The sequence below is a fragment of the Triturus cristatus genome, chromosome 7 (genome assembly GCF_964204655.1).
Source record: "Triturus cristatus chromosome 7, aTriCri1.1, whole genome shotgun sequence".
Taxonomy (NCBI): domain Eukaryota; kingdom Metazoa; phylum Chordata; class Amphibia; order Caudata; family Salamandridae; genus Triturus; species Triturus cristatus.
Window position 1 is genome coordinate 1,592,665,296 of NC_140590.1, and position 25,871 is coordinate 1,592,691,166.

The window sequence follows — 25,871 nt, forward strand, 5'->3', positions numbered from 1 at the left end:
TTTTATACATTGTCTTTCATTTGGAAGGCAGAAATGCATCGAAAGGTAATAACAGTTGCTTTACAATTCTGTGTTACCCTAAGTCTCCCAATAAAAATGGTACGTCACTTGTGTGGGTAGGCCTAGTGCCCGCGACAGGAAACGGCCCAAAACACAACGTGGACACACCACATTTTTACAGTGAAAACTGACCCTTTTTTTGTAAAGTGCCTAGCTGTAGATTTTGAACCCTAGCTCTGCCGGCACCAAGGGAAACCTAGCAAACCTATATGTTTTTGAAAACTAGACACCCAGGGGAATCCAGGATGTGGTGACTTGTCTGGCTTTCACCAGGTTCTGTTACCCAGAATCCCTTGCAAACCTAACAATTGGTTGAAAAAAACACATTTCCTCACATTTCTGTGGTGGAAACCCTAGCTCTGCCGGCACCCAGGGAAACCTACCAAACCTATAAAAAAATTTAAGCTAGACACCAAGGGAAATACAGGATGGGGCGACTTGACTGGCTCTCACCAGGTTCTATTACCCAGACTCCCTTGCAAACCTAAAAATGTGTTAAAAAAATACATTTAAAAAAATGGTCCTCACATTTCTGTGGTGGAAAGTTCTGGAATCTGCGTGGCTCCACAAAATTCCCTCCACCCCGCGTTCCCCAAAGTCTCCAGAGAAAAATGGTACCTCACTTGTGTAGGTAGGCCTACTGCCCGCGACAGGAAACGGTCCAAAACGCAACGTGGACACAGCACATTTTCACAGTGAAAACTGACACTTTTTTTGCAAAGTGCCTAGCTGTAGATTTTGAACCCTAGCTCTGCCGGCACCTAGGGAAACCTAGCAAACATATACATTTTTGAAAACTAGACACCCAGGGAAATCTAGGATGGGGTGACTTGACTGGCTCTCACCGGGTTCTGTTACCCAGAATCCCTTACAAACCTCAGAATGTGTCCAAAAAAACACATTTTCTTCACATTTCTGTGGTGGAAAGTTCTGGAATCTGCGTGGATCCACAAAATTCCACCCACCCCGCATTCCCCAAAGTCTTCCCCAAAAAATGGTACAGCAGTTGTGTGGGTAGGCATGGTGCCCGTGACACGAAACGGCCCAAAACGCAACGTGGACACACCACATTTTACAGTGAAAACTGAAACTATTTTCCAAAGTGCCGAGCTGTAGATTTTGAACCCTAGCTCTGTCGGCACCTAGGGAAACCTAGCAAACCTATACATTTTTGGAAAACTAGACACCCAGGGGAATCCAGGGTGGGGTGACTTGTCTGGCTCTCACCAGGTTCTGTTACCCAGAATCCCTTGCAAACCCCAAAATTTGGCCAAAAAACACATTTACCTCACATTTCTGTGGTGGAAAGTTCTGGAATCTGTGTGGATCCACAAAATTCCACTCAGCCCGTATTCACCAAAGTCTTCAGAGAAAATTGGTACCTCACTTGTTTGGGTGGGTGAAGTACCCGCAAGAGGCAAGGGCCCAAAACCTATTGAGGCAACTTCAAAATTACCTATCACAAAACAGCCTGGTTTTGCACGGGGGTCCCATGAGTTTTTGGCCCCGGGCTCGGCGGCCATTTAGGGAAACCTACCAAACCCACACATTTCTGAAAACTAGATACCCGGGGGAGTCCAGCAAGGTATGGCTTGCGTGGGTCCCCCAACATTTCCCTACCCAGAATCCCCTGCAAACCTCAAATTTAGTTGAAAAAATTACTTTTTTCTCAAATTTCTGTGTGGGAAAGTTCTGAAATCTGTATGGATCCACAAATTTCCTTCTACACAGCATTCGCCCAGGTCTCCCGATAAAAATGGTACCTCACTCGCGTGGGTGGGTCAAGTACTTGCGACAGGCAAGGGCCCAAAACCTATTGAGGCAACATCAAAACTATCTATTACTAAACAACCTGGTTTTGCAAGGAGGGTCCCATGAGATTTTGGCCCCGGGCTCGGCGGCCACCTAGGGAAACCTACCAACCCACACATTTCTGAAAACTAGACACCTGGGGGAGTCCAGCAAGGTGTGGCTTGCGTGGGTCCCACAACATTTCCATATCCAGAATCCCCTGCAACCCTCAAATTTTGTAAAAAAAATCTTTTTTTTACTAACATTTCTGTGTGGGAAAGTTGTAGGATCACAGGGCTGACACAAATTTCCTAACACCCAGCGTTCCCCCAGGTCTTGCCATAAAAATGGTACCTCACTTGTGTGGGTAGGCATAGTGGCTGCAACAGGAAATGGCCCAAATCGTACTGTGGAGACTTCAAAATTACCTATAACAAAACTACCTGGTTTTGGGGGGGGGGGGGGCACCTGGGGTTTTGGCCCTGGGCTCGCCGCCATCTAGGGAAACCTACCAAACCCACACATTTCTGAAAACTAGACACCCTGGGAAGTCCAATGAGGTATGGCTTGCATGGATTCCCCAACGTTTCCCTACTCAGAATCCCCTGCAAACCTCAAATGTAGCTGAAAAAAACACATTTTCCACATATTTTGTGTGGAATCACCGTGGCGGCACAAATATCCTACCCCACAGCGTTCTCCTTAGTGTCCCGAGTAAAATGATACCTCACTTGTGTGGGTGTCAAATGCAGAATTGGCTAACAACGTATTTTTAAAAAAAAATTGCGCTTAGAATTCTTGGTGCTATTCCCTTATTCCCATGTTTTGGACTCTTCCCAGTCACAGGTCGTTGCCCCACCCACACAAGTGAGGTATCATTTTACTCAGGAGACTGGGGGAATGCTGTGGGGTAGGACATTTGTGCCGGCACGGTGCTTCCACCCATTTTAGGTTTGCAGGGCATTCTGGGTAGGAAAACATTTGGGGATCCACGCAAGCCATACCGCGCTGGACTCCCCCGGGTGTCTAGTTTTCAGAAATTTGTGGGTTTAGTATTTTTCCAAGATGGCCGCCGAGGCTGGGGCCAAAAACCCAGGTGACCCCTCTTGCAAAACCAGGTTGTTTTGTGATAGGCTATTTTGATATCTCCTCAATATGCTTTGGGCCCTTGCCTGTCGCGGATACTTGACCCACCCACGCGAGTGAGATATCATTTTTATCTGGAGACCTGGGGGAACGCTGGGTGGTAGGAAATTTGTAGATCCACATGCATTCCAGGACTTTCCCACACAGAAATGTGAGAAAAAAGTGATTTTTTTCAGCTATATTTGAGGTTTGCAGGGCATTCTGGGTAGGAAAGCGTTGGGGGAGCCACGCAAGCCATACCTTGCTGGACTCCCCCGTGTGTCTAGTTTTCAGAAATGTGTGGGTTTGGTAGTTTTCCAAGATGGCCGCCGAGCCCGGGGACAAAAACCCAGATGACCCCCCTTGCAAAACCAGGTTGTTTTGTGATAGGTCATTTTGATGCCTTCTCAATACATTTTGGGTCCTTACCCGTCGTGGGTACTTGACCCACCCACGCAAGTGAGGTATCATTTTTATTGGGAGACCTGGGGGAACGCTGGGTGGTAGGAAATTTGTGGATCCACGCAGATTTCAGAACTTTCTCACATAGAAATTTGAGAAAAAAGTGATTTTTTCAGCTAAATTTGAGGTTTGCAAGACATTCTGGGTAGGAAAACATTGGAGGATCCACGCAAACCATACCTCACACCTAACTGGACTCCCCCGGGTGTCTAGTTTTCAGAAATGTGTGGGTTTGGTAGTTTTTCAAGATGGCCGCCGAGCCAGGGCCAAAAACCTAGCTGACCCCCCTTGCAAAACTAGGTTGTTTTGTGATAGGTCATTTTGATGCCTCCTCAATAAGTTCTGGGTCCCTGCCTGTCGCGGGTACTTGACCCGCCCACACGGGGGCAGAAAGACTGACATTTCTCTGGGGGTGGCATTGTCATGCCCTTTTTGAACAGCCCCCCCCCCCCCAACATCAATAAAAAAAAAATCCCTGGTTTCAAGTGGGCTTTCTGCCCCCCTGGGGGAAGATTGGGGGCTACTTCCCCAGTCTTCCCCCTAAGGGGGCAGAAAGACTGACATTTCTCTGGTGGAGGGGCATTGGCATGCCCTTTTTGGGCAGCCCCCACCCCAACGTTAATAAAAAAAATCCCTGGATTTTAGTGGGCTTTCTGCCCCCCTTGGTGGGCAGATTGGGGGCTACTGCCCCCATCTGCCCCCCGAGGGCAGAAAGACTGACATCTCTGTGGGGGGGGGGCATTGCCATGTCCTTTTTGGGCAGCCCCCACCCCAATGTCAATAAAAATCAATCCCAGGTGTCTAGTGGGCTTTCTGCCCCACCGGGGGGGGGGGGGCAGAAAGACTGACATTTCTCTGGGGGGATTAGGGGCATTGGCATGCCCTTTTTGGGCAGCCCCAACGTCAATAAACAAAAGAAATCCCTGTTTTTTAGTGGGCTTTCTGTGCCCCGGGGAGGCAGATTGGGGGCTACTGCCCCCATCTAACCCCTGGGGGGGCAGGAAGACCGACATTTCTCTGGGGGGGTGGGAGCATTGACATGCCCTTTTTAGGCAGCCGCCACCCCAACGTCAATAAAAAAAATCCCTCGTTTTAGTGGGCTTTCTGCCCCCCCCGGGGGGGGGGGCAGTTTGGGGGCTACTGCCCTCATCTGCCCCCCGGGGGGGCAGAAAGACTGACATTTATGTGGGGGGGCAATGCCAAGCCTTATTTGGGCAGCCCCACCCCAACGTCAATAAAAAAAAAATCCCATGTGTCTAGAGGGCTTTCGGGACAGATTGGGGGCTACTGCCCCCTCTGCCCCCCAGGGGGGCAGAAAGACTGTTGCGCCCAAAAGAAAATGGGGTGAGCAAAGGCCCTTGCCCAAGGGGCCACTCCCCCCTCCCTGGTGCTAGTGGGTGGATGCCTGCTTGGGGATCGCCCTCCTGGGGTGATCACCAGGCAGGGATCTACTAGGGAAGGGTACCGTTCCAACGATACCCCTCCCATCTTTTTAAGATAGCCCCACAAGCACCGAAACTGAGAAACTGAAAATAACTTTCAGTTTCGATTTCATTGTAACGACGATAGTGCGCCATGTGCGCGATCGTCATTACAATGAAATACAAAAATAGGCCTGGGGAGGTTGGGGAAGCTCTTCCCCACCTCCCCAGGCAAAAAAAAAGGGAGATCCCTCTGCTGTCTGTAGCAGAGGGATTTCCTGAGCAGGTGCTGATGACAGAATGGTTCCGTCATGAGCACACTAGAACTTGTGCCCATGACGGAACCATTCCGTCATGAGCATGGAACTGGTTAGTTACAAATAAATAAAAAAAATATACAACTATTAATTGACTAAAAAAAATATTACATATCAAAAATGTTACTAATGAAAAATCAATAATTTTAACTGCACAAAAACATAATATAAATTTAATTAATAAAAACTAAACTATACAATTCCACAAATAATCCATATAGTACACCCACTCCAATTTATAAAACAGTACATAAATTATTAAACTCAGTAAAAGTACAAATTACTATTCCCACTGCAATAAATGCAACAGTAGGGAAAGTGCTGGATTACACAGGGGTAAAATGTACTACTCCCAGTCCAGTCAGTTGGACTGTAGGGAAAGTGTTCGATTGAGGGGAGGTAAAATATACTATTCCCACTCCACTCAGTGCAACAGTAGGGAAAGTGTTGGATTACAGAGGGGTAAAATGTACTATTCCCACTACACTCTATGGAACAATAAACACACAGTAGATCACTTCAAAAAAAGTAGCAATTTTAAAAACATTATTTAATAAACATTTTAAATATTTAAATAGAAAAATTGTATATATTTCATTTTATTTAAAAAATAAACAAATTACATATTTTTTTAAAATTGTTAATACATATTATAACATAATACAAATATTATTATAATTAAAATACAAAACTATATTTCCAAAATAATAACAACCAATAAATACAATATTTTTAATTTAAAAATGCACAATACAATTAACACATAACATAATAAAAAGCACAATATTTAAATATTTTTTATTTGTTATAATGTACCTTCCTACTCTATGTCTATACAAACACACACCTAAAATATAATTTATAAGTAATAATATTTACACTTTTTACATAATTAATTATTAATTAAAATATTAATAATAATTACCTAATAGTAAAATAAATATATTTATTACCTTCCTGCCCTTTAGCCTTACAAAAACAACACAAACCTAATATATATTAAAGAACATTAATGATATAATTTACATAATTAATTATCAACTAAATAATTAATAATAATTAACTAATAACAAATGAATTATATTTAATTAACTTCCCACCCTTAACCCCTACAAATACAACACACACCTAATGTATACCAACAAACAATATCTTAACCCTCACGCAAATCATACCTCACTGGACTCCCCAGGGTGTCTAGTTTTCAGAAATGTGTGGGTTTGGTAGGTTTCCCTAGATGGCTGCTGAGCCCAGGGCCAAAATCCCAGGTGCCCCCTATAGCAAAACCAGGTCGTTTTATGATAGGTAAATTTGATGTTTCCACAATACCTTTTGGGCCCTTGCCCGTCGCGAGTACTTGACCCACCCACACAAGCAAGGTACCATTTTTATCGTGAGACTTTGGAGAATGCTGGGAGGGTGGAAGTTTGTGGTCCCACGCAGATTCCAGAACTTTCCACCACAGAAATGTGGGGAAAATGTGTGTTTTTTTTTTACAAAGTTTGAGATTTGCAAGGGATTCTGGGTAACAGAACCTGGTGAGAGCCACACAAGTCACCCCATCCTGGATTTCCCTGGGTGTCTAGTTTAAAAAAATGTATAGGTTTGCTAATTTTTCCTAGGTGCCGGCACAGCTAGGGTTCAAAATGTAAAGCTACGCACTTTGCAAAAAAAGGGTCAGTTTTCACTGTAAAAATGTGGTGTGTCCACGTTGCGTTTTGCGCTGTTTTTCGGTCGTGGGCACTAGGTCTACCCACACAAGTCAGGTACTATTTTTATCAGAAGACTTCGGAGAATGCGGGGTGGGTGGAATTCTGTGGATCCATGAAGATTCAAGAACTTTCCATCACAGAAATGTGAGGATTTGTTTTTTTTTTTACAAAGTTTGAGGTATGCAAGGGATTCGGGGTAACAGAACCTGGTGGGAGCCAAACAAGTCACCCCAACCTGGGTTCCCCTGGGTGTCTAGTTTTCACAAATGTATAGGTTTGCTAGGTTTCCCTAGATGCCGGTAGAGCTAGGGGTCAAAATCTACAGCTAGGCACATTCTGAAAAAAAGTCAGTGCCTAGTGGGCTTTCTGCCGCCCTCGAGAGGGGTGAATTCGGGGACTATTGCCCCGATAGGCCTCAGAGGAGGGCAGAAAGACTGTGGCTATTCTTTTGGGTGGGTGGGGGCATTGGGATGCCCATTCTGGGCAGCCCCCACCCCTACCTATAAAAAAGCCAGCATAATCGCTGGCGCATAGTGGACTCTCTTCCCCCTCGGGGGGCAGATCAGGGGCTACTGCCCACATCTGCCTCTATGAGGGGCAGAAAGACTGTGGGTTTTTGTTTGGGGGGCATTGGCATGCCCATTCTGGGCAGCCCCACCCCGAACATTGGAGAGAAATAAATCCCTGGTGGGTAGTGGGCTTTCTGCCCCCCTGGGGGGCATATAAGGTGCTATTACCCCATCTGCCTCCCAGGGGGGGCAGAAAGACAGTAGCATTTTTTATTTCGGGTGGGGGCATTGACAAGCCTATTCTGGGCAGCCCCTACCTATATAACAAAAAAAAACCTGCGCTTAGTGGGCTTTCTGCACCCCCCCCCCCCCCCCGGGGACAGATCCAGGGCTATTGCCCCCATCTGCCTCCTGGGGGGGCAGAAAGACTGGACTTTTATGGCGTGTGGGGGGCATTGCCCATATTAGGCAGCCCCCGTCCCTAATTCAAATCAGAAAAAAATCCCTGGTATCTAGGGGGCTTACTGCCCCCCTGGGGGGCAGATTAGGGGATACTGCCCCCATCTGCCCCCCAGGGGCAGAAAGACTGTCATTTTGCGGCGGGGGTGGGGGCACTGGCATGCCCATATTGGGCAGCATCCACCCCAAAATCAATGTAGAAAAAAATCGTGGTATCTAGTGGGCTTTCTGCCTACTGCCCCCATCTGCCCCTCGGAGGGCAGAACGACTGACTTTGAATGGGGGGAGAAAAGACCCTTGCCCAAGGGTCCGCTCCCCCCTCTCTGGTGCCTAGTGGGTGGATGCCTGCTTGGGGATCACCCTCCTGGGGCAATCCAGAAGCAGGGATCCACTATGGAGGGGTACCATTGGAAAGGGGAGATGCTCTCCTTTCCAACGATACCTCTCCTGACTTTCTGCATGCTCAGGGGGCTGAGATAGCCCCCAGAACACGTAGAAAGAGAAACTGAAATGAGCCTCTTGGCTCATTTCAGTTTTGGTTTCACTGAAATGACGTCAGCGCGATATGCGCGCTGATCGTCATTTCAGGGAAACAAAGCAGACAGCCTCGGGAGCTGGGGAAGCTCTTCCCCAGCTTCCGAGGCTGTTGGGGGTAAAGGAAATCCCTCTGGAGCCCGCACCAGAGGCATTTCCTGTGCCATGTGCGAGACGGCCGGCGAACGTCCGACGCAAATGAGCAGTGGTACAACGCACCAAAGGGGATTAATTACACAATTCACATAATTAATTTCTTGCACATCCTTTACCCACTACAAAAACAACTAATCAAAATTAAAATAAAACGTATTACACAATTTACATAATTAATTATCAATTAAAGAATTACTTATATTAATAAACATCGATATTAACACTTTCTATATTATTTACATTACCTCAAAATCGATATTCTTGTCAACGATATTCTTGCTGAGGAAATTTCTGTATGACGATAGTTCCAACAATTTCTGTAGGTCGATATAAAATTTTCGATATTTTGTCAGCCTGCCACCAGGCCGCGTGTGAGGAACTTACCAGAGACAGCTCTACAGCTTCAGTGCCCACGAACAGGCACTCAGAGACTCCAGTTGTTTGGATCCTGCTGATGTGGATATGCCTGCATTATGGACCAGAGGGCCCCGGGTGATCTTGCCTGACAGAAAGCACTTAGGGCTAGAAAAACTTTTACTTTAATAAAGAGTAGAAGGGGGGATTCTGAGACCCGGACTACTAGTTGGGCTTAACTTGAATGTCATTTATAGTGAATGGGGAATAATCACTGCACCTAGCACAAGGGAAGTGGGATTCAGGGACCAGCCTATAGAAGACCTTTGACCTCGGTGGACTACGTGTATTGTTTGTTAATGTCGTATTTTACTTCGTGTTCGTATATAAACACTCCTTTTTTCATACAAGCAAGTATTTGACTAGACAATCATTTATTGCTGCTGCTGAACATTTTCTGAGTTTTGAGCTTGTGTCCACCCCCTGTGACTACCTCCCCCACTCCCCCATAAGCTTGGACTGCTCGACCCATGCTACCGCTGAGAGTCAAATGGTGAAGGAGTACTAGGCCTAGGTGCTCAGGATCCATAGTAGGTCAGTCCCAGACACATTAGGAGTAAAAGGCATCAACTCCGTCTCCCGCTTGCCCCTTGGCCCTATCAACAGGGCCCTGACAGCAGCCCAGTTCAGGTTTCTTTCCTTACATTCTGGGATTTGTTGGCCTGTTCCGTTGGAAAAACAAGGACTGCAAATCGCACAATGTAAATGAAAATCCTGGAATAGAGCAACTGGTCATGGCTAAACCTGGGAAACTTATCAGTTATATGATGTGGCCAAACAGCAGAAGCCAGTGCCCTCTACTTGCATGAGCCCCAGCCACAGAATCTCTCTTTAGGGTTAAGCATGTCTTTCGTAGAATGAATGATGGTGTACCTATAGTCCTGTTCCACAAATCACTGCAACAGCCATAAGCTAGTTATCAGATACACCCTCGGACCGTACCTGAGAGGCCCAGAAGCAGCGTGGCCACCACTTTTCCTGCCGTGGTAAAAAGCGCTTCGAAGATAATCTTCAGGCCGGCGATAATGGTTGTGATTCTTTCGATGAATTTAGATTTGCGGTCACTCGAGGCCTTGTCCAAAGTATCGCCCTGGCTATCATCCTCTGTCTCCTCCTCACTGTAGTCCATTTCTGATTCTGTCTCAGCGTCCTGTTCAAAAGACAAATCAATTTTGAGGAAACATTAATGTTGGATTAACACATTTTCAAACCAGGACAAGGACAAGTGTAATAGGAAATCAGAAGAGTTCACTGAAAGGCAGGCAGGGGCACTGAGTAACTTGTGGGAAAAACCTAGTAAGCAGAGCAGGCTACCCAAACCGCTTGTCACTCAGAGGGACCTGCCCGACAAGAAATCTGCAGATTTTTCCATTGGTCCAGTGGCTAGGGGTAGTCCTGGTATGACCCTCAGCACCTCCCATCGGCTTCAAGCTTGTGACAGATACCTATGTTCAAGTTTAGTAGCAGTGGGGAAATACAGCCCAGAAAATGCTATATGCAAATAAAATATAACATTTTAAGGCTACTAACTGAGAAGTCATTAAGTTAAATGAGTACACACCGTGGGTCCTTTAAAAAGAAACCTAAAGAAATTGGTTGTCACCATTTCATGGAAATGTATATTAACGTCCATTCGCATATATTAATTTTACTGATTTTAAACACATTTAACTACCATCTATACAATTTTTTGGCAAAAAAAAACACTCAAAAATTAATTGCAGCCCCACAGTTACAGATATGTGGTCTATTCACAAAGGCATTTTGGAGTACGTAAAGCAGTAAACCTGCGTAAAAGAGCACTCCTACAGTACTACTTCACATACTTGTGAATGTAAACTAAGTAAATTGTGTTTTCCAAAGCACTTGAGCCCATGCAGAGCATAACTGAATGAGACAAACTTTGTGTCCAACAAACATAGTAGTTTGTTTCTACGTTTTGATTATACATCATTCGCCTCGCCAAGAACTTAGCAATTTTTTTCCCCAAAATGTATGGTCAATTATGGAATAGGGAAACAGAGAACCTTTTTTCTGAGAAGTTAAACACGTGTGGGAATTTTATAGTGGTTTCCACAAAACAGCCACTAATGTGTGAGCCGGGCTGACTCTCAATCTGTAAAATCCAGAAGTGGAATTATAGAGTTGTTCAAAAATTGGTTGTTAAAGCATGCTTACCCCAACAGCTTCAAAGAGTAGGTCTCAATCAACCCTGAGTACAGCGACGAGAAGTCAAGAGAATGTTTAAAATAATACCCAGATATTGCAATGCTGAATACTTCAAGCGCAGTACCATAAACAAACCAAGCATAGCATCACCTATTGTTCCTGAATGTCATGATTTTGGTTATTGTGTTGTTTACTGTTAGCCTCTTATCAGTATTGCATGTAAGCAATGCAACTAGCAATCTTTGGAAGCCAGTCGGCGTTTGTCTATGAAGACAGTCGTATCGGCTAGGAAAGAAAAAGCAGTATTCCTATGTGGGTATGGAAACGCATCTTGGAAGCCAGATGTCCTGCCAAGTCAGCCTTGTGTAGGTTTAATTAATAGGGGGCAAGGATGCTTTCCTGCTTCAATACACATTGGCCATAGCTATTTGATGTGTAAGAGACCCACACCTAACCAGATGGACTTGTACCCAAATATTGCAGTGGAGTTTTCTTTGTGAGTTCTAGAATGGAAAGAGGAATTCCCAACAATATATGGCGATCAACGGAACAGAATGCTGCACTGTAGTCAACAAAACAACAATGCAGCTTTTTATGCCCCAATAGACTCTGCCACTACTATGATGAAGGCTGTGATGTCAGCTGTGGAAGCATCTTTCCACTGGACCAATACTTTTGTTGCTGTCATCAGACCCTAAACACTCAAACAGAACTTGGTTGGGGCGTGAGGAAAATATAGATGATGAAGCAGGTTGTGTTGTAGAGTAGTTTTCCGAGACTCTAGTAGGAACACGCAATCTGGTCTTGCCCTAATAAACAGTTTCTCCCTTTCTAAATTGTGTTTTGATTTCTGGAGATTGATGGTAAACCCATGTTCATCAGAGACTTGCAAACCCTGGTCATTTCGGACTCCGGCTTAACAAAAGAAGAGGCAGATATTAACCAGTCACCCAGATATGGATAAATATGAACGCCCTCTGAATGCAATAAGGAAACTGCTGGTACAGACACCTTCATAAACACTATTGGTGCAAGACTGAATGGCTTTGAACTGGAAGTGATGCCCATTCACTCAAACTGAAGATAGACTTGACCTCTTGAATGGATGGGAAGGTGAAATAAGCATCCTGAAGATCCAGTGTCAACACTTAATCCCATCCGGAATCAACAGGATTACTACTTGTATTGTGGTCATCTTGAAAGACATGTAGTGTACAAATTGGTTTACGAATTTCAGTTCCAAAACTGGTCAATACTGCCCATCAGCTGTGGGAATCAGAAATGAAATCCATGCCTTGATTTATTTGAGAATGTGGAGCCTCTTTCATTGTCCCATTGTCTAGAAGATCCATTACGAGTTGCAAAATAGCTTTCCTCTTGCTATCTGACCTTGGTAAAGGGGTTTCCCAAAAACGTTTTTCTGGAGGAAACTATTCAAACCTGCACAAAAACAATCCTTAGAGGTATTTTACTCTTCCTAATTGCGCTGCGCTGGAGAATGCAGCATAGATAGAAAAAGAAACAACAAGGACAAATAAAGATATTTCTCCTTGTTGCGCCGCTATCGGCAAGGCGTATAATTTTGACGCATTCCTAGGTTTGTCTTGGTAAATCTGGAAATGCGCAAACTACCTGGGTGGATGCATGGGAACACCCACTCTCCACCCATTTAACTACTTCCTGGTGCAGACTAACGCAAGGCAGCGACTTCCGCTGCATTGCGTTACTCCAGATTTTCCAAGCCACGCAGGGCCACGCTAGATGGCTTTGTAAAGCTGCCTTAAAGATTGCGTTGCCTATGCATCACCCCGCTTGATACAAGGGCAAGGCGATCCTTTAATAAGTCTGGGCACAAGTCCAATGTGTTTTTAGCACTAGATGCCACACACCTTCCACCAAGATCATCATCCCTCCATGTATGTCTTCAGACCTGCCCCTTTGTTGAGGCAAGTCTTGAAATTCAATCTTTATGTGGGCACCCAGGCTCAAATTACCCAGTTATTTGAGATTGTGTAATTTATGAATAAGGGCGACACTCAACTGCTGTTCAAGATGGACACAAATGAGCAGACTGTTGGTTGTAGATTGATGCATGGGCAATACTTGTCTTAAAGTAAACAGGTAAAAAACAGAAAAAACTGAAATTCTGCTTCCTTACGAAAGTATTTCACTTTGGTCTCACAAGGTTTACCTGAAAGCATTAGGTCCCCCACCAGTGTCAATATGAAAAGTCTGGGAGTAAAGTTAGATGCTGAACGAACCCTCTGTCCTCAGAATGATGTCACTTTAAGCAGAATTCTGCACTACTCCTTCGCACACAGAGTTGCCCTGATAATCAAATTTAGGCCTCATGTACTAATAAACGCATTTGGTAAAAGTAGTCACAATTTTCACAACTACTTTCACCGAATGCATTTTTATTTTGTGAACCAATCGATGTACTAATAAGTTACCTCACAAAATACAGAATTGTAGTGGGTAGCAATGTGACCTACCTCAATAATATTAATGAGGTAGATTCACAAACTGCGTACCACTACAACTGGATACAATCACAGATGATGGCCTGCTGGGGTCAGCATACCACAATATCTGTGACTGATTGTAAATAAAGCAATTTTTTTTTTTAAATGTACCTATTTTTGTATAAAAAGTTTAATACACTTTTTTCGGGAGTTGGCAGGCAACGGTCCCATGAATCACTCACAGCTTCTAAAAAATGTTTTTGTTAACATTCACAAAGGGGAAGGTATCTCTTAGGGACCTCTTCCTATTTGCCAATGGTTTCATATTGCCTTTGAGGCAGTTGTAAATTTTTGCGACCAGATTTCGGTTGCAAAACATTAATACATACCACAAGGAAAGGGTATTTGGAAGGGACATCTTTAACATGCCCCTTCCAAATACCAATTTCAAATTGTTCCTAAACAGATTTAACGATTCGAAAAACCTTTCCCGGATCGTTAAATGGGCTTAGTACATTTAAAAAAGGGTTTTAGCGTTTGCAAACTGTCTAATTTACCAAATCAGAGGGTTTACGAATGCTAAAACCCTTTGTGCATAAAGCCCTATGTGTCCTCTTTTGATTTCTGTAACGCTGAATAAATCCTCCTATAAACTGCAAATGATACAGAAGGAGGGTCCCAGAACCCACTAGAAGTTGAAGAGCTCTGATCACATTTTTCCTGGATAAGCTGCTCTACCTTGGCTACCAGCAGCAGGGTGCATACATTTAAATCCGTATGCTTGTTCCACAAATCCGTTTTTAGAAGCAGAATTTACCAACCAAAATTGTTTTAAACGATTCAAACCTACCACCCTGCTGTGCTCAAGTTCGTCTGTCAATCCAAAGCTCCCAACCTTCAGTAAATTTCATGAGGTGGCGTAGCCTTCTAGGTGGCAGGAACCAGACTTGGAGCATGCGTCCTCTGGACTTAAGAAGCAAACAAAGGGCCTGATGTACAAATTTCCCCATACGCAAAAAGTGGTTGCAAATTGTGCACAGACTTTTTGAAAATGGAAAGGAATTTTGTGAACCAGCCTATGTACTAATAGGTAGTTTTACAGAATGTTGAATTGTAGTGGGTCGCAATTCGACCTACCTCATTAAAATGCATGAGGCAGGTCGGAAATTGCGACCCACTCTAAGTAGCTACGGTCACAGGCATAGTTGCATGCTGGGGTCAACAGATCACCATGTCTGTGATAGTTTTTAAATAAAGCAAACTATTAAAAAAATGTGTCTCTTTTCCCTAAAAAGAAAATGGGAAGCAGTAAAAAAAATGAAAAGTTAACAAACCTTTGGTAGGAGTAGGCAACGGTCAGATGGACAACCGCCTACTCCTAAAAACGTTTTTGTCAACCTCACGGGGGGAGGGAGGGGCTTACCATCTGTTTTGAATTGATGGTAAAATATATATGTTTTACAACTGGAATTCAGTTGCAAATCAATAATATATTTTTTAAAGAATCTGTATTTAAAAGGAACACCCTTAGCACACCCTTTACAAATAGCAACTCCTTAATTTTTGCTTAAACCATTTGACGAGTTAGAAAACCTTTTCTGGATAGTTAATTGGATTTAGTTACAGTAAGTGGTTTAGTGGTCGCAAACCCACAGATTTACCGAATCTGAGGGTTTGCAACTGCTGAAACATTTTGGACGTCAAGCCCCAAATCTGCTTATATTCGGAAGGCCTTAAAAGTTTGGCCTTAGCCACACAAACGTAAACTTTCCTCGTCTTTAAGTGTTTTCTACATCACCAGGATGCCCGAGGGCAAGGGTGAATGTTGTGCTATACATCCTTAAATACATTCCTATAAATATCACACACTAGATTATTTGTTTTATTCTATAGGGGTTTAATTGTGTCAGAAAAAACAGCCTATCCTTATCTGACCATTTGTGAATTTCAAGCAACCTCTACTAGATAGGAGATTTCTTTAATATACACATCAACTCGGGCAAACAATGCAGGTAAAGGTGGATCAGGTTTTGTCTGAGCTAATGTCCGCAAATCAAATATAATTGTAGCACATTTGACAAAAGAGATTAATTTCATCTGTTAGGCATGAGGACAGGGCGATAGTAAGAATGAACAAGCAGTTGCAATGCAATAGGTCTCGCATTTGCGAGAGTTAGAGCTATTGACATTGTAAATGACAATGCCTTTTTCCCATTTGTTTTGGTTTGGAGTGTAGTGTATGTTGGTGGTTTGGTGTGAAATTATGTGGGTTGTATTGGAATTATTAGATGTGGTATGATGTGTAAATTTGTGGTGTGTTTTGGAGGTATGTGATGTGTTGTAGAATTGTGTTGTGTATTTGAAATATGTGGTTTTGTGTGGAATTATGTGGTGTGTTTTGTATATGTATGGAGTTGAATTGTGTGGCATTGAAGGAAATTATGCTTATTGAAAAAATGGTTTTGGTATATATATATACACACACACACACACCTCCACACACACCTACACAAAGTGATCTGGCAGAAGTGTTTTGGGATCCCGGCACACAGGCAAGAATTAGTCTACATTAATGACCATCAGTGAGGATCCTATGATGCAGAGCACAGGACCCAATTCCATCTATCACCCCACCTACCATGAACAAAGCATACAGTTTTCTGGTCTAATCAATGATGCAACATGCAGGGTGGTGGGATTGGTCATTTTAGAAACCAACACCTTTTATTGGCCAGAGCTTTAAGAAAAGATGAATTCCCCAAACTAAACTGAAACAGTTTCCTACTTATCCAGTTTGCACTGTGGAGAGTTACATTACTTGAGAAATGTTGTAGTATTTTTCTCAGACTGTGCGACAAACATTCAAGAGAAACAAATGTGCAGCTCTAGATGTAAAATTCAGCGCCCTCTGTGCCACAAGACGTGGAAGCCTAAAGGGTTGTTGAACACTGGGGAGTTGCACATAAATGCAGGCTTTGAATTTGCAATCAATGTTGCGCTGCAAAAATGATCCGCCTGTTTGCTGCCTACATTCGATAAGCAAGAAACCTGAAAGGACGCTTTATGAAACTGAAAATTACTTGCCCATGCAAGTACTACCATGAAAGAAAAGTAATAGCTCTCTGGAACACAAAGAAATAGGATTGCAGAGACACGTTTAAGTCTAACAACATGAAAACATCCCCTAAACAAGCATTGGCATAGCCAATAGGTCTCGCCTTTGAGACCTTATAAGTGTTTAGCCATGCAACACTTGATGTTGTTGCTCCAAGGATATTGTGCTGGATAACTAAACACCAAGGTCGAGACCTATTGGAGCTCGTTTTCGTTGACTTTGGAATACAGCCACATTGTAGAAGGCATGACCAACTTGAAGTATAAAACTGCCTTTTAAAATGTTGTTTGAAATAAACATTAGCTATGTTATAGTTGTTTCAGGAGGTTGAAAAATGGGAGGAAGATATTTGGGAGTTTAGTTTGCAAAAATGGAAAATGTTTTTAATTGCTCCCTGAGATCTGAACCTAACAACCTATGATTCAGTAAAAGTAAGCGAAGTAACCAGTCAAGGCCTCTCTAGAAGGGAAATGACCCTAAATGCACACGGAAAAAAGACTTTCTTCTGTATAGAAATTATGATGATGAATTAATGAAAAGTAATAATCTTGAATCTGTTTCTGCCCACCATTGGAATGACAGCGGAGAGTGCAAAAGCAGAAGGGGGAAAAAACACATTGAGACACCGAAACATCACAGTGTGAAATTTATAGCACGAGAAATCCCAGAAATTAGAAGCTGAAGGAAGGCTGCTGCAGACATATCAACAAAATAAAGCACGGCTCAGATGCTCTTGCTAGAAAATACTTTTTGCAGCTGTCTGTTCAGTGATGTAGACTTGTAGACTGTTACAGGTGCGGATAAACGGGACGCCCTCTTTTCAAATGCCGAGGCGGCGTCATCCCGCTTACAAACATATCCCCTGCAGAGGACCGGCAAGAGGGGAGCGACACAACAGGCAGCGACTGTTTCACGCATCTCGCAGTAAGGTGTGCACATCAAACACTGGTAATGGCACCCGCTTTAAAACTGCTGCGCACTCCCTCAAGCTGTATGCCGCCACAAGCACGAGTATGTGCTTTGAAAAAGAGCTGCACGATGGCTAAAGGTCGCCTATGCAGTGCATGCACACTGCGTATGCGAGACCTAAAAATGGAAATGAGAGTTTTTTTGTTAGTTTGTTGTTCTATTTCACGCATACCTAAAACTAGCAGTGACAGGGCGATCATTGCTTAGTGGGCGATGGTTTATATCAGCACGGGGTGGGGGGAAATTGTTTAGAGTGGGAGGGGCTTTTTCAGGAGGCTTTTTTTATTTTTATTCATGCACGACAGCAGAACAGAATATAAATAAACAAACCTTATGAAAGCAGCCCTCGCACATAATATTTTTTTTAAACTGTCTTTTTTATTGCGGATATATATGTATTTCAAAATGAATTCATTATGGAGGGACTACTAAGCCTATCGACCAATGAAAAGCCACCATTTACAAAGGACAGTAACAGGAGGCAATTAAAAAGATGGGCCGAAAGTGGGCGGAGCTTAATGGCCATATCCTGAATACCTAGGGTGACCAGATTTTAAGATCCAAAAACAGGGACATTTGGGGAAAATAGAAGGACTACAATTTTTCATCCACGGAATGGCACAGAATGACGTTTGTCATCAACATAGGATCACAGAAGATGCATTAAGAAAGCAAGTGCTGCCTATGCAAGACCTACAAATGAGGAAGGCAGCATTTCTGAATTCAAGTTTCTGCAGGATGCAAAGGTCAATGGATGTTCACTTATTATTTCAAGCTTAATGCTCCCATTTCATTCAGCCAAAGATCGCACAATGCGGTCATGTAAGAAGGCAGAGTGTAGGAAATTTTGGGGACCGAGTTGCAGTGAAATTTCGTTATCTATTCCCACCTGGCACTGGCAATTAATGTCTATATGTATTTGTATAGCGATAACTTCCTGCTTCGTGCATCGCGGTACTTGAGACCCAAGTGCCTCTAATGAAGATATGTGCCTTGAGCATGCATCTCACTTTTGCTAAACCTGGTTCCTGGGTGTAGCTTGTACCACAAACCACTGCTTCCCTTTAAATGATTATTGGAATGGAAGAATCAGTTGTAAGAGCTTCTAATCTTGTTCTAAATGTAAGGAATTTGCCCAGCCCATAACTGGACCAAAGATAATCAACTTGTGTTAAAAGAGTCGAATGATAGAATACTTTTTTAATTATGTAGCTGAAAGAAACAGCTTTTAAGATGTAAAGGCATGTGAAGTCTTTTCTCAAGGTCCTCCTTGAGAAATTCGATCACATTACAACATTTGTAATATAGTCCTGCAAAAATATTGCCTCCAGAATATCGACTACCACTATATCATCAAGGTCAGTATATACTGGTATGTAAAGATTTACTGTTTTTATCTGAACATCTATGTATCTTGCCAAAGATGTACAGTTATTAATGGTTAATCTATTCTTACCCATATATAAACTTAGATGGACAATCTAGCGGTAGTTGATATTGTGATATACAACCCTCCAAGGGCAGACAGTAACTATAGCCCAATGTGTGTGGATTCCACAGGTGTCCCAGGGCCTTGGATACAACTGCACCCCCAATGGAAGTACCAAGTGCTGCTCTAGGCTTACTAGAGCAAATGATAATAGGTGTGAAACTCCAGAATGCAATGAGACTACAATCTAACAGAATGAAAATCAATGCCCACGCAGGGCTATATTATAAAAAACTAAAACAGGTCTTGATACTGATACTTACATCCTGAAATTGCAAGGGAGTACGAATAAAGCATATCACAGAAATATAGAAGGACGTAACAACTTGTGGGGCTGAGGTAGAACCTCGCAGACAGGTTTCCTGCTTGATTTTCATAATCTAGTCAATTGATTTCATGTCTAAATAAGGAATTTACAAAGTGTCTCATAGAACATTCTTTCTCAGTGTTCAGGGAAGGTATCTCAGAGGACCTTAGCTAATAATGCGCCTTGACGCCTCTGGGCAATGTTCGCGCCTTATAAGATTAATATTCATTCATTCATACTGCAGAGTCTACGACAAACCAAATAAACGCACCACACAAAAATGAACTGGGGTTTTCAACTCAAGGTGGGAATAAGTGCTGGTTGGCAAAAGGAAAGCTGGACAGCATCTTTGATCGCGGTGGCATTCCATTCCGTATATTGGGGCAAACGGGCTCTGGGGCTGGTTGGATGGTAACTGTGCACAGATCAAGAAACTAGTTGTGGCTCCAACTGATCAACACAAGATGCCAGAGGATCCCAGAAAACTTAATGGAATCAAACCAATGGGCGTAAAAAAATAAAGTTTGGGTTATTCATGTTAAGGTATAGTAGCCACTGGACTTTTAAACCTTAACTGTTACAGGGTACATCTTGAGGCTGATTGAAGATCTTAAGTCATACAAGGATGAAACCGTTACAAGGCCACCGAGCCTCAAGTAAAAGTGGCTGCTCCAAAGACATGGAGGCTTGAATGGCCTATGCAAAGTATCCTCGCAGAGGACATGGTTCACACTGTATTCTTTAACTTCGGCGTGACTATAGTAAGCCAAAACTGCCATGTTTTCCTGCCCTTGTTAAATGTCTTCTGGAAATGCCCATCTTCGAGCTCAGATGTGAAGTGTCACTGGAACCGCAGGCAAGGGTTTTAAAATGTTGCTTGTTTGGTAAAAACTGAGTACTTAAATGTAAACTTTCTGAAGGCCGTGATCTATCACACCAGTGAGCTACTTGTACTGTAGTGAAAATCTGCAGACATGTGACTGATTCTAGAGGTTTATGTATTAGTACATAAAATGTGGGCTACACCTCACCCAGGGGAGCTTGACGCCACCACAGGGGCACGTGAATCTCTTGCGCCTTTCTTCCGTGATTCATATACTATTTTATTGCAGAGGTCGAAGTGGGCGGGATCTGAGGAGCATGATGTGCCCATCCTTTTCAAATAGCTCCCCTATTGTTTGTCAATCAATCAAACAGTATTTATATAGCGTGCCTCATCACCTCGGTGGGTATCCAGGAGCTCTGCTGCAGGTCTCATTCGAAGAGCCAGGTTCTGAGTCCCTTCCTGAAGTGGTTCAGCGAGGGTGAAGTGAACAGGTGGCGAGGGAGGGTGTTCCAAGCTTTGGAGGAGAGGTGATAGAATGAGCGGCTGGGGCGGATGTGTGTCATCTGAGCAAGGGCGAGGTGCACAGAGAGAAGGTATCTGGATGGTTGATGAAAGGTCAGGCGGTGGTTCATGTAGGGAGGTCCTTGATTGTGAAGGGCATTGTGGGCGTTGGTCAGGAGATGGTCTAGCACCTCTTCTTGGGAGGGAGTGGCCCTCTACCACCTGGTCCTGGTCGCTGCTCCCATCTGCAGTCCAATTAGCACAGAGGCGCTGTCCCGGCCCTCCAGCTACTTTGCACCCGGTTCATGCCCCCAGTGCCCCCTGTGGTTTGTCACACTACTGAGATGACTCTGCAGAAGTGGAAGAGGAGAATGTCTCTGGTGCAGTGAAGCAGAGAATGGGGAAGAGAGCTAAACAAGACACAAGCCATCTTGCCAGGACCCATGCTGCCTTAAAGAAATGTAAATGTGGGCAATCGGGTGATCTTCAAATGTAAAGGCTGCTTTTAGCTTTAATTGATGGAGTCACGTGAAGGGTATTCTCTTTAAGAGGTATTGTAAGGTGACCTGATGAGCTGTGGAGTGCATGCTTTCAATGGACAGTCATAAAACGTTTGCACTAGGTAACATGCATAATAATCAGATCTAGATTTTGGAAGCACTTTTTTTATCCTAAACTTAATTTTTTTGTGCAGTTTGTAGTAGCCTAACTGTGTACTTTGTAGCAGCCCACTGTGTGTAATGCACGTTTAAAATATTGACTTAAATATTCACAGTGCTTTCTGTCACAGACTGATAGCTCGAAATACTAAAATCACACAAGTCACCATTCCTCACTGCGCCAACCACAATTCAATTCTGTGGTGCTTTAGTTACACGCACAGACGTCTGCGGTGATCACATTAACCGACAGAGGTTTCACAACGTGAAATAATGCATCTCACCCGACTTGAATAACTTGCATTTATTTTTCATTCAAGGCATGTGTTATTATTTTATATGCAGTAACTTGAAGGCGAAAGACCAACAAAACCGTTACAGAATATTCAGCTTTTTTTAGACACGCCTTACATCTGCCCCCATGCTCACAGACGGCGATCGCAGTTCCCATATTTTTTTTTATGCACTTCAACCCCTGTAATAAATATATTTCCGACTGAGCCAAAACCTGAAGGCGGAGTTTGCTTTTACTAAGAAAACCACCAAGCCACCCAGACAAAACGAAAAAAGCAAGTTGTATAGTGTGAGGACTTTCATTAGAGGAACATGCCGCATTCAAAGATCATTCCAAGATTCTTTACTTTTTTTTAACTAAGGGACAGAGTGTGCAATGTATGTGCAATTAGCCTTCCTTTGGTGCTTACAGACCCATTTTCAGCGAATGCCACAGCCACACATAATTTCGTCAACCAAACTGAACTCAACTCCCCACACAGCTGCGGAATTTTACAATGATGCCACTTTATAATAACGGAGAAGAGAATCAACAATTATGAATTGAAGGAATTTTATAATGACATGCTTCAAATAAGACCAAGATTTTTTCCTGTATAGTGGCAACATTAATCTATGCTTTTAAGAAAACTGATTATTTAAAAAAAGGATTTCTTTTATATGCACATCTAATTTGTATTGTGACGGTTTTTATTAACTAATAACAATAAACTATTCATTAACAACAACAAAAAAATCCCCACATGACGTGCTGTTTCTCGCAGAAAAATTGCTGTTTCTTCAGTCTTTACCGGCTGGTCCCCAGAGTGCTCTAAGATGGCTACCCCTGGGGTGGACTAAAATGCCTGCATTTAATTCAAAATGCAAGGGGATCGCTTCTTAAAAGGTCGCCGTGGTCTTTAAGTACAGTAAAAGCCTGGGCTGATGTACATACATCCGTCATCTTGTCTTTCACTGACAGCGCTCAATAAAGTCAAAGATGTGCGGCTGGCACGTCCCGCAGCATCAGCTGCACAATGTCTGGGGCTGTGGAAAAAGGGCCCTCCCAACTCCCAGTCCCAGCTCTCCTGTCTCAGACCGCTGATGCCCTAAAATCAGACTTTACGTCATCGACGTGGCTAGAGGGGCCCAAGACTCAGGCGCATTTCCAATCCCACACGCATTTCTAACATTTTGGCACATTTTTAGATTCCCAGTAATAGTGCATCAAGTCAAGCAATTTCCCTTACAGGTATCCACCAGCAGAAGACTGGCTGTTATAGGAAGCAGCAAAGTGCGGTAAATGTGTGCGGTGGTCGCTGGATGGCCTGCTATTCCTCCTCAATCTGCATGGTAACCGGAAAGCATGCAGTGGAATTTTGTGTAATCGCACATCTTGTCATTACACCAGTATTTACCAGGGGCGTGGCTTCAGGGTGTTGTTTGAGGTGTTACACCCCCCCCCCCCCCCCAATAAATGTATGTTCTGATAAATAGTTGGGTACAGGTGCTTTCAGTCGGGTATGGAGAGCTGTCAGTCGGACTTCACCAGGAAGTTGTACATTCCCAGAGACAAAAACGCACAATCCACTCTCTCTCCCTGTTCTGAAAGTCCTCGGAAATGTTGGTTATTTGATCAAATATGGTGTTTCTCTCAGTACTCCTAACAATCCCCATTTCTCTCCCTTTCCACTGCCCATAGGCTTCTCTCCTGCACCCTGCTTGTCCTATATAGTATTATAACATGAATGCTAGCGTGATTGTTGGGAAACCTGAAGGCCCCCCCCCCAACTTACTGACCAAGCTACGCCTGTCCCGTGTCTCTTTTTTGCGTTGCCCTGTCCAAGAGCACTAGTTGCATCCTAAAAATGTTTAGGCGAATTTATTATTTCCTTCCTGCTCTTGCCATTGCCTTTGTTTTGAAAGATTTCCTCAGAGGGCATTTATTTGGTAGTGTTTCCTAAATTGTGGGTTGTGATCCACTGGTGCCCCGGCAGCCGATTTTTGGTGTGTCACGAGAGTCCAAGCAATAAACAAAGATGCCTTTAAATTCTGTATTTATCTTGTCACATTTGCCGCGCTTCAAAGACAGAGGTCAAATGTCAGGCTATGTCTTCTGAAAAATTGCTGCTTATGTTTTTAATATGGGATTGGTATTTACAAACTATTGCTGCAAAGTGAGAGAAGTAAAGTGAATTATGTGGCAATCTTGATGGAGTACAGGGAGTGTGGAAATAATGGGTGTAGGATGTAATTTTTTTGTAATACATAACAAAATGTATATACCTGTAAATGAGGCTTGGTGGCTTGTGATGTTCTGCCGCTAGCAGGTACCTCAAGGGGGCGAAGTCTATTTCAGTACGCTCGGGAGAGAGCACCACAATGGCGGACTAACACATCGCTCATGTAGAACTGAAGGATAAGTCTGGTGACTGCTGGATGGTGAGGCAGTGATTTTCTCTGTGGGGTTTGTGACAGATGGCGCACATGGTCCAGGTTGGCCAACCAGTCATTATCACCCGAACTGGAGCAGGAAAGGCAACCCTGCAGAATTTGGGATCTGTAGTGAGTCCACACTGGGCAGGTGTAATCACTGGGGGTATCGGCTACTGGGCCCACTTGGTATACACTAAGAGAGGGGCTCCTGCTCAGCGGTGAGTGCTGCTTCATCACTCTCAAGGAGTTGGGAGGGGGGTTGCAGGTGCCACCCAAGGTTTGTTCAAGGAGCATTCCTGTTTTCTACTTCGCTTCTGTGTGGATGTATGTTTGCAAGACGTTAAAGGCTACGGAGGCTACTATTCTTTAACTGTTCTTGCTTGCTCTGCTTGTTTGGTATCATACTTTTAGGCAATCTTTCGCCTGCTCGCGGCTGGCTGAAGCCACTTTATCCACTTGTTCTAAGCCAGCCATTGCCAAAGGATGTTTAAGGAATCACAGCAGCCAGGTGTTGATGGCACTAACTTAGGGCTCTTCTGAGGTGATTCAGCATTAGAAGGTACTACTGCGAAGTTGGTGGAAATGCCTGATCCCCCTGTGGGTTCACAGGTTGTGGCAGGCGAGGGTCAGCAATATTCCCCTTTTTGCTCCACCAGAATGTATGGAGCACTCTGTCAACATAGCCTGCTCTGCTTTAGAATCATCTCAGTCTGCCCCGCCTGCATTTTGGGGTTTGAAGCTACAGGCTACAACATTTCTTCAGAGAGTCTCTGCTAAACCGACCTCCAATATAGATATGGACATTCAGGTTCAGGTACCTTTGTAATCTCTGACCGACCATCCTCCAACTCTTTCTTATTTATTTGAGAGTTTTATAGAGCGCTGGCTAGACTCAAAGGTATCAGAGCACTTTACACAGTAAATTATCACATCAAAGATAACAAGTACATACAGAGCTGCTACCTAAACTACTTGCCTCACAAATGTTCTTTAGCTATATTTATTTGGGTCTCACACAGCTCTAGCTAGACCCGAAGGTATCAGAGCACCCCACAACAGCAAACGTTCACATCAAAGATAACAAGTCCATCCAGAGTATCTGAGTCAGAGCGCTCCACAACAGCAAATGTTCACAACACAGACAAGTATACACATAGAAGTCAAGCCACATCAGATCAAATCAATCAATCTAGGACATCACACACTCAACCAACAGAAGAGTACATATTCCCACAATTCAGGTTGATATCTTCTGCTGCAATGGCAGAATTGACACTTTAAATAATCCCTCACTCCATTCTTTGCTGGAGACTATCTTGTCAGAAGATTAAAAACCTCACAAGACCAGGCTCTGGTCCACCTTGAAAATAAACTGAATGAATAGACCAAACATGGCTAGCAGGCTTGATAAATTGAAGCAAAGGGTCTCAGATTGGAAGATCTGAATGGGGCAGTTCAAAAACGTTTGCGACACCTGGACAAAGAGCTTAGAGTGCTGAGAGATAAACAAGAGGATTTGGAAAATCATTCCTGATGCTCAAATCTCAGGTTCATAGGCATTCCGGAGAATTTTGAAAATGACTACCCTCCATTGAACACCTTATAGAAAGGTTCATTGTTCCCAACTGTACTGCGAATTTCACTATAATAAGGACCAAAAGGGTCCCTAACCAGATTCATAAGTCTTTCTATAAGTATCCAT

The 25,871-nt window shown here is 43.6% G+C and overlaps 1 protein-coding gene across 1 annotated transcript in view; it reads right to left on the reverse strand.

The window, feature by feature from the left end:
- Nucleotides 1-25,871, reverse strand: part of LOC146812454 (piezo-type mechanosensitive ion channel component 2-like) — a 711,007-nt gene that overhangs the window by 655,692 nt on the left and 29,444 nt on the right. Inside the window, exon 5 of the mRNA XM_085619448.1 lies at nucleotides 9,903-10,110. Coding sequence (XP_085475574.1) covers nucleotides 9,903-10,110 — 208 coding nt within the window. The remainder of the gene's footprint in view (nucleotides 1-9,902; nucleotides 10,111-25,871) is intronic.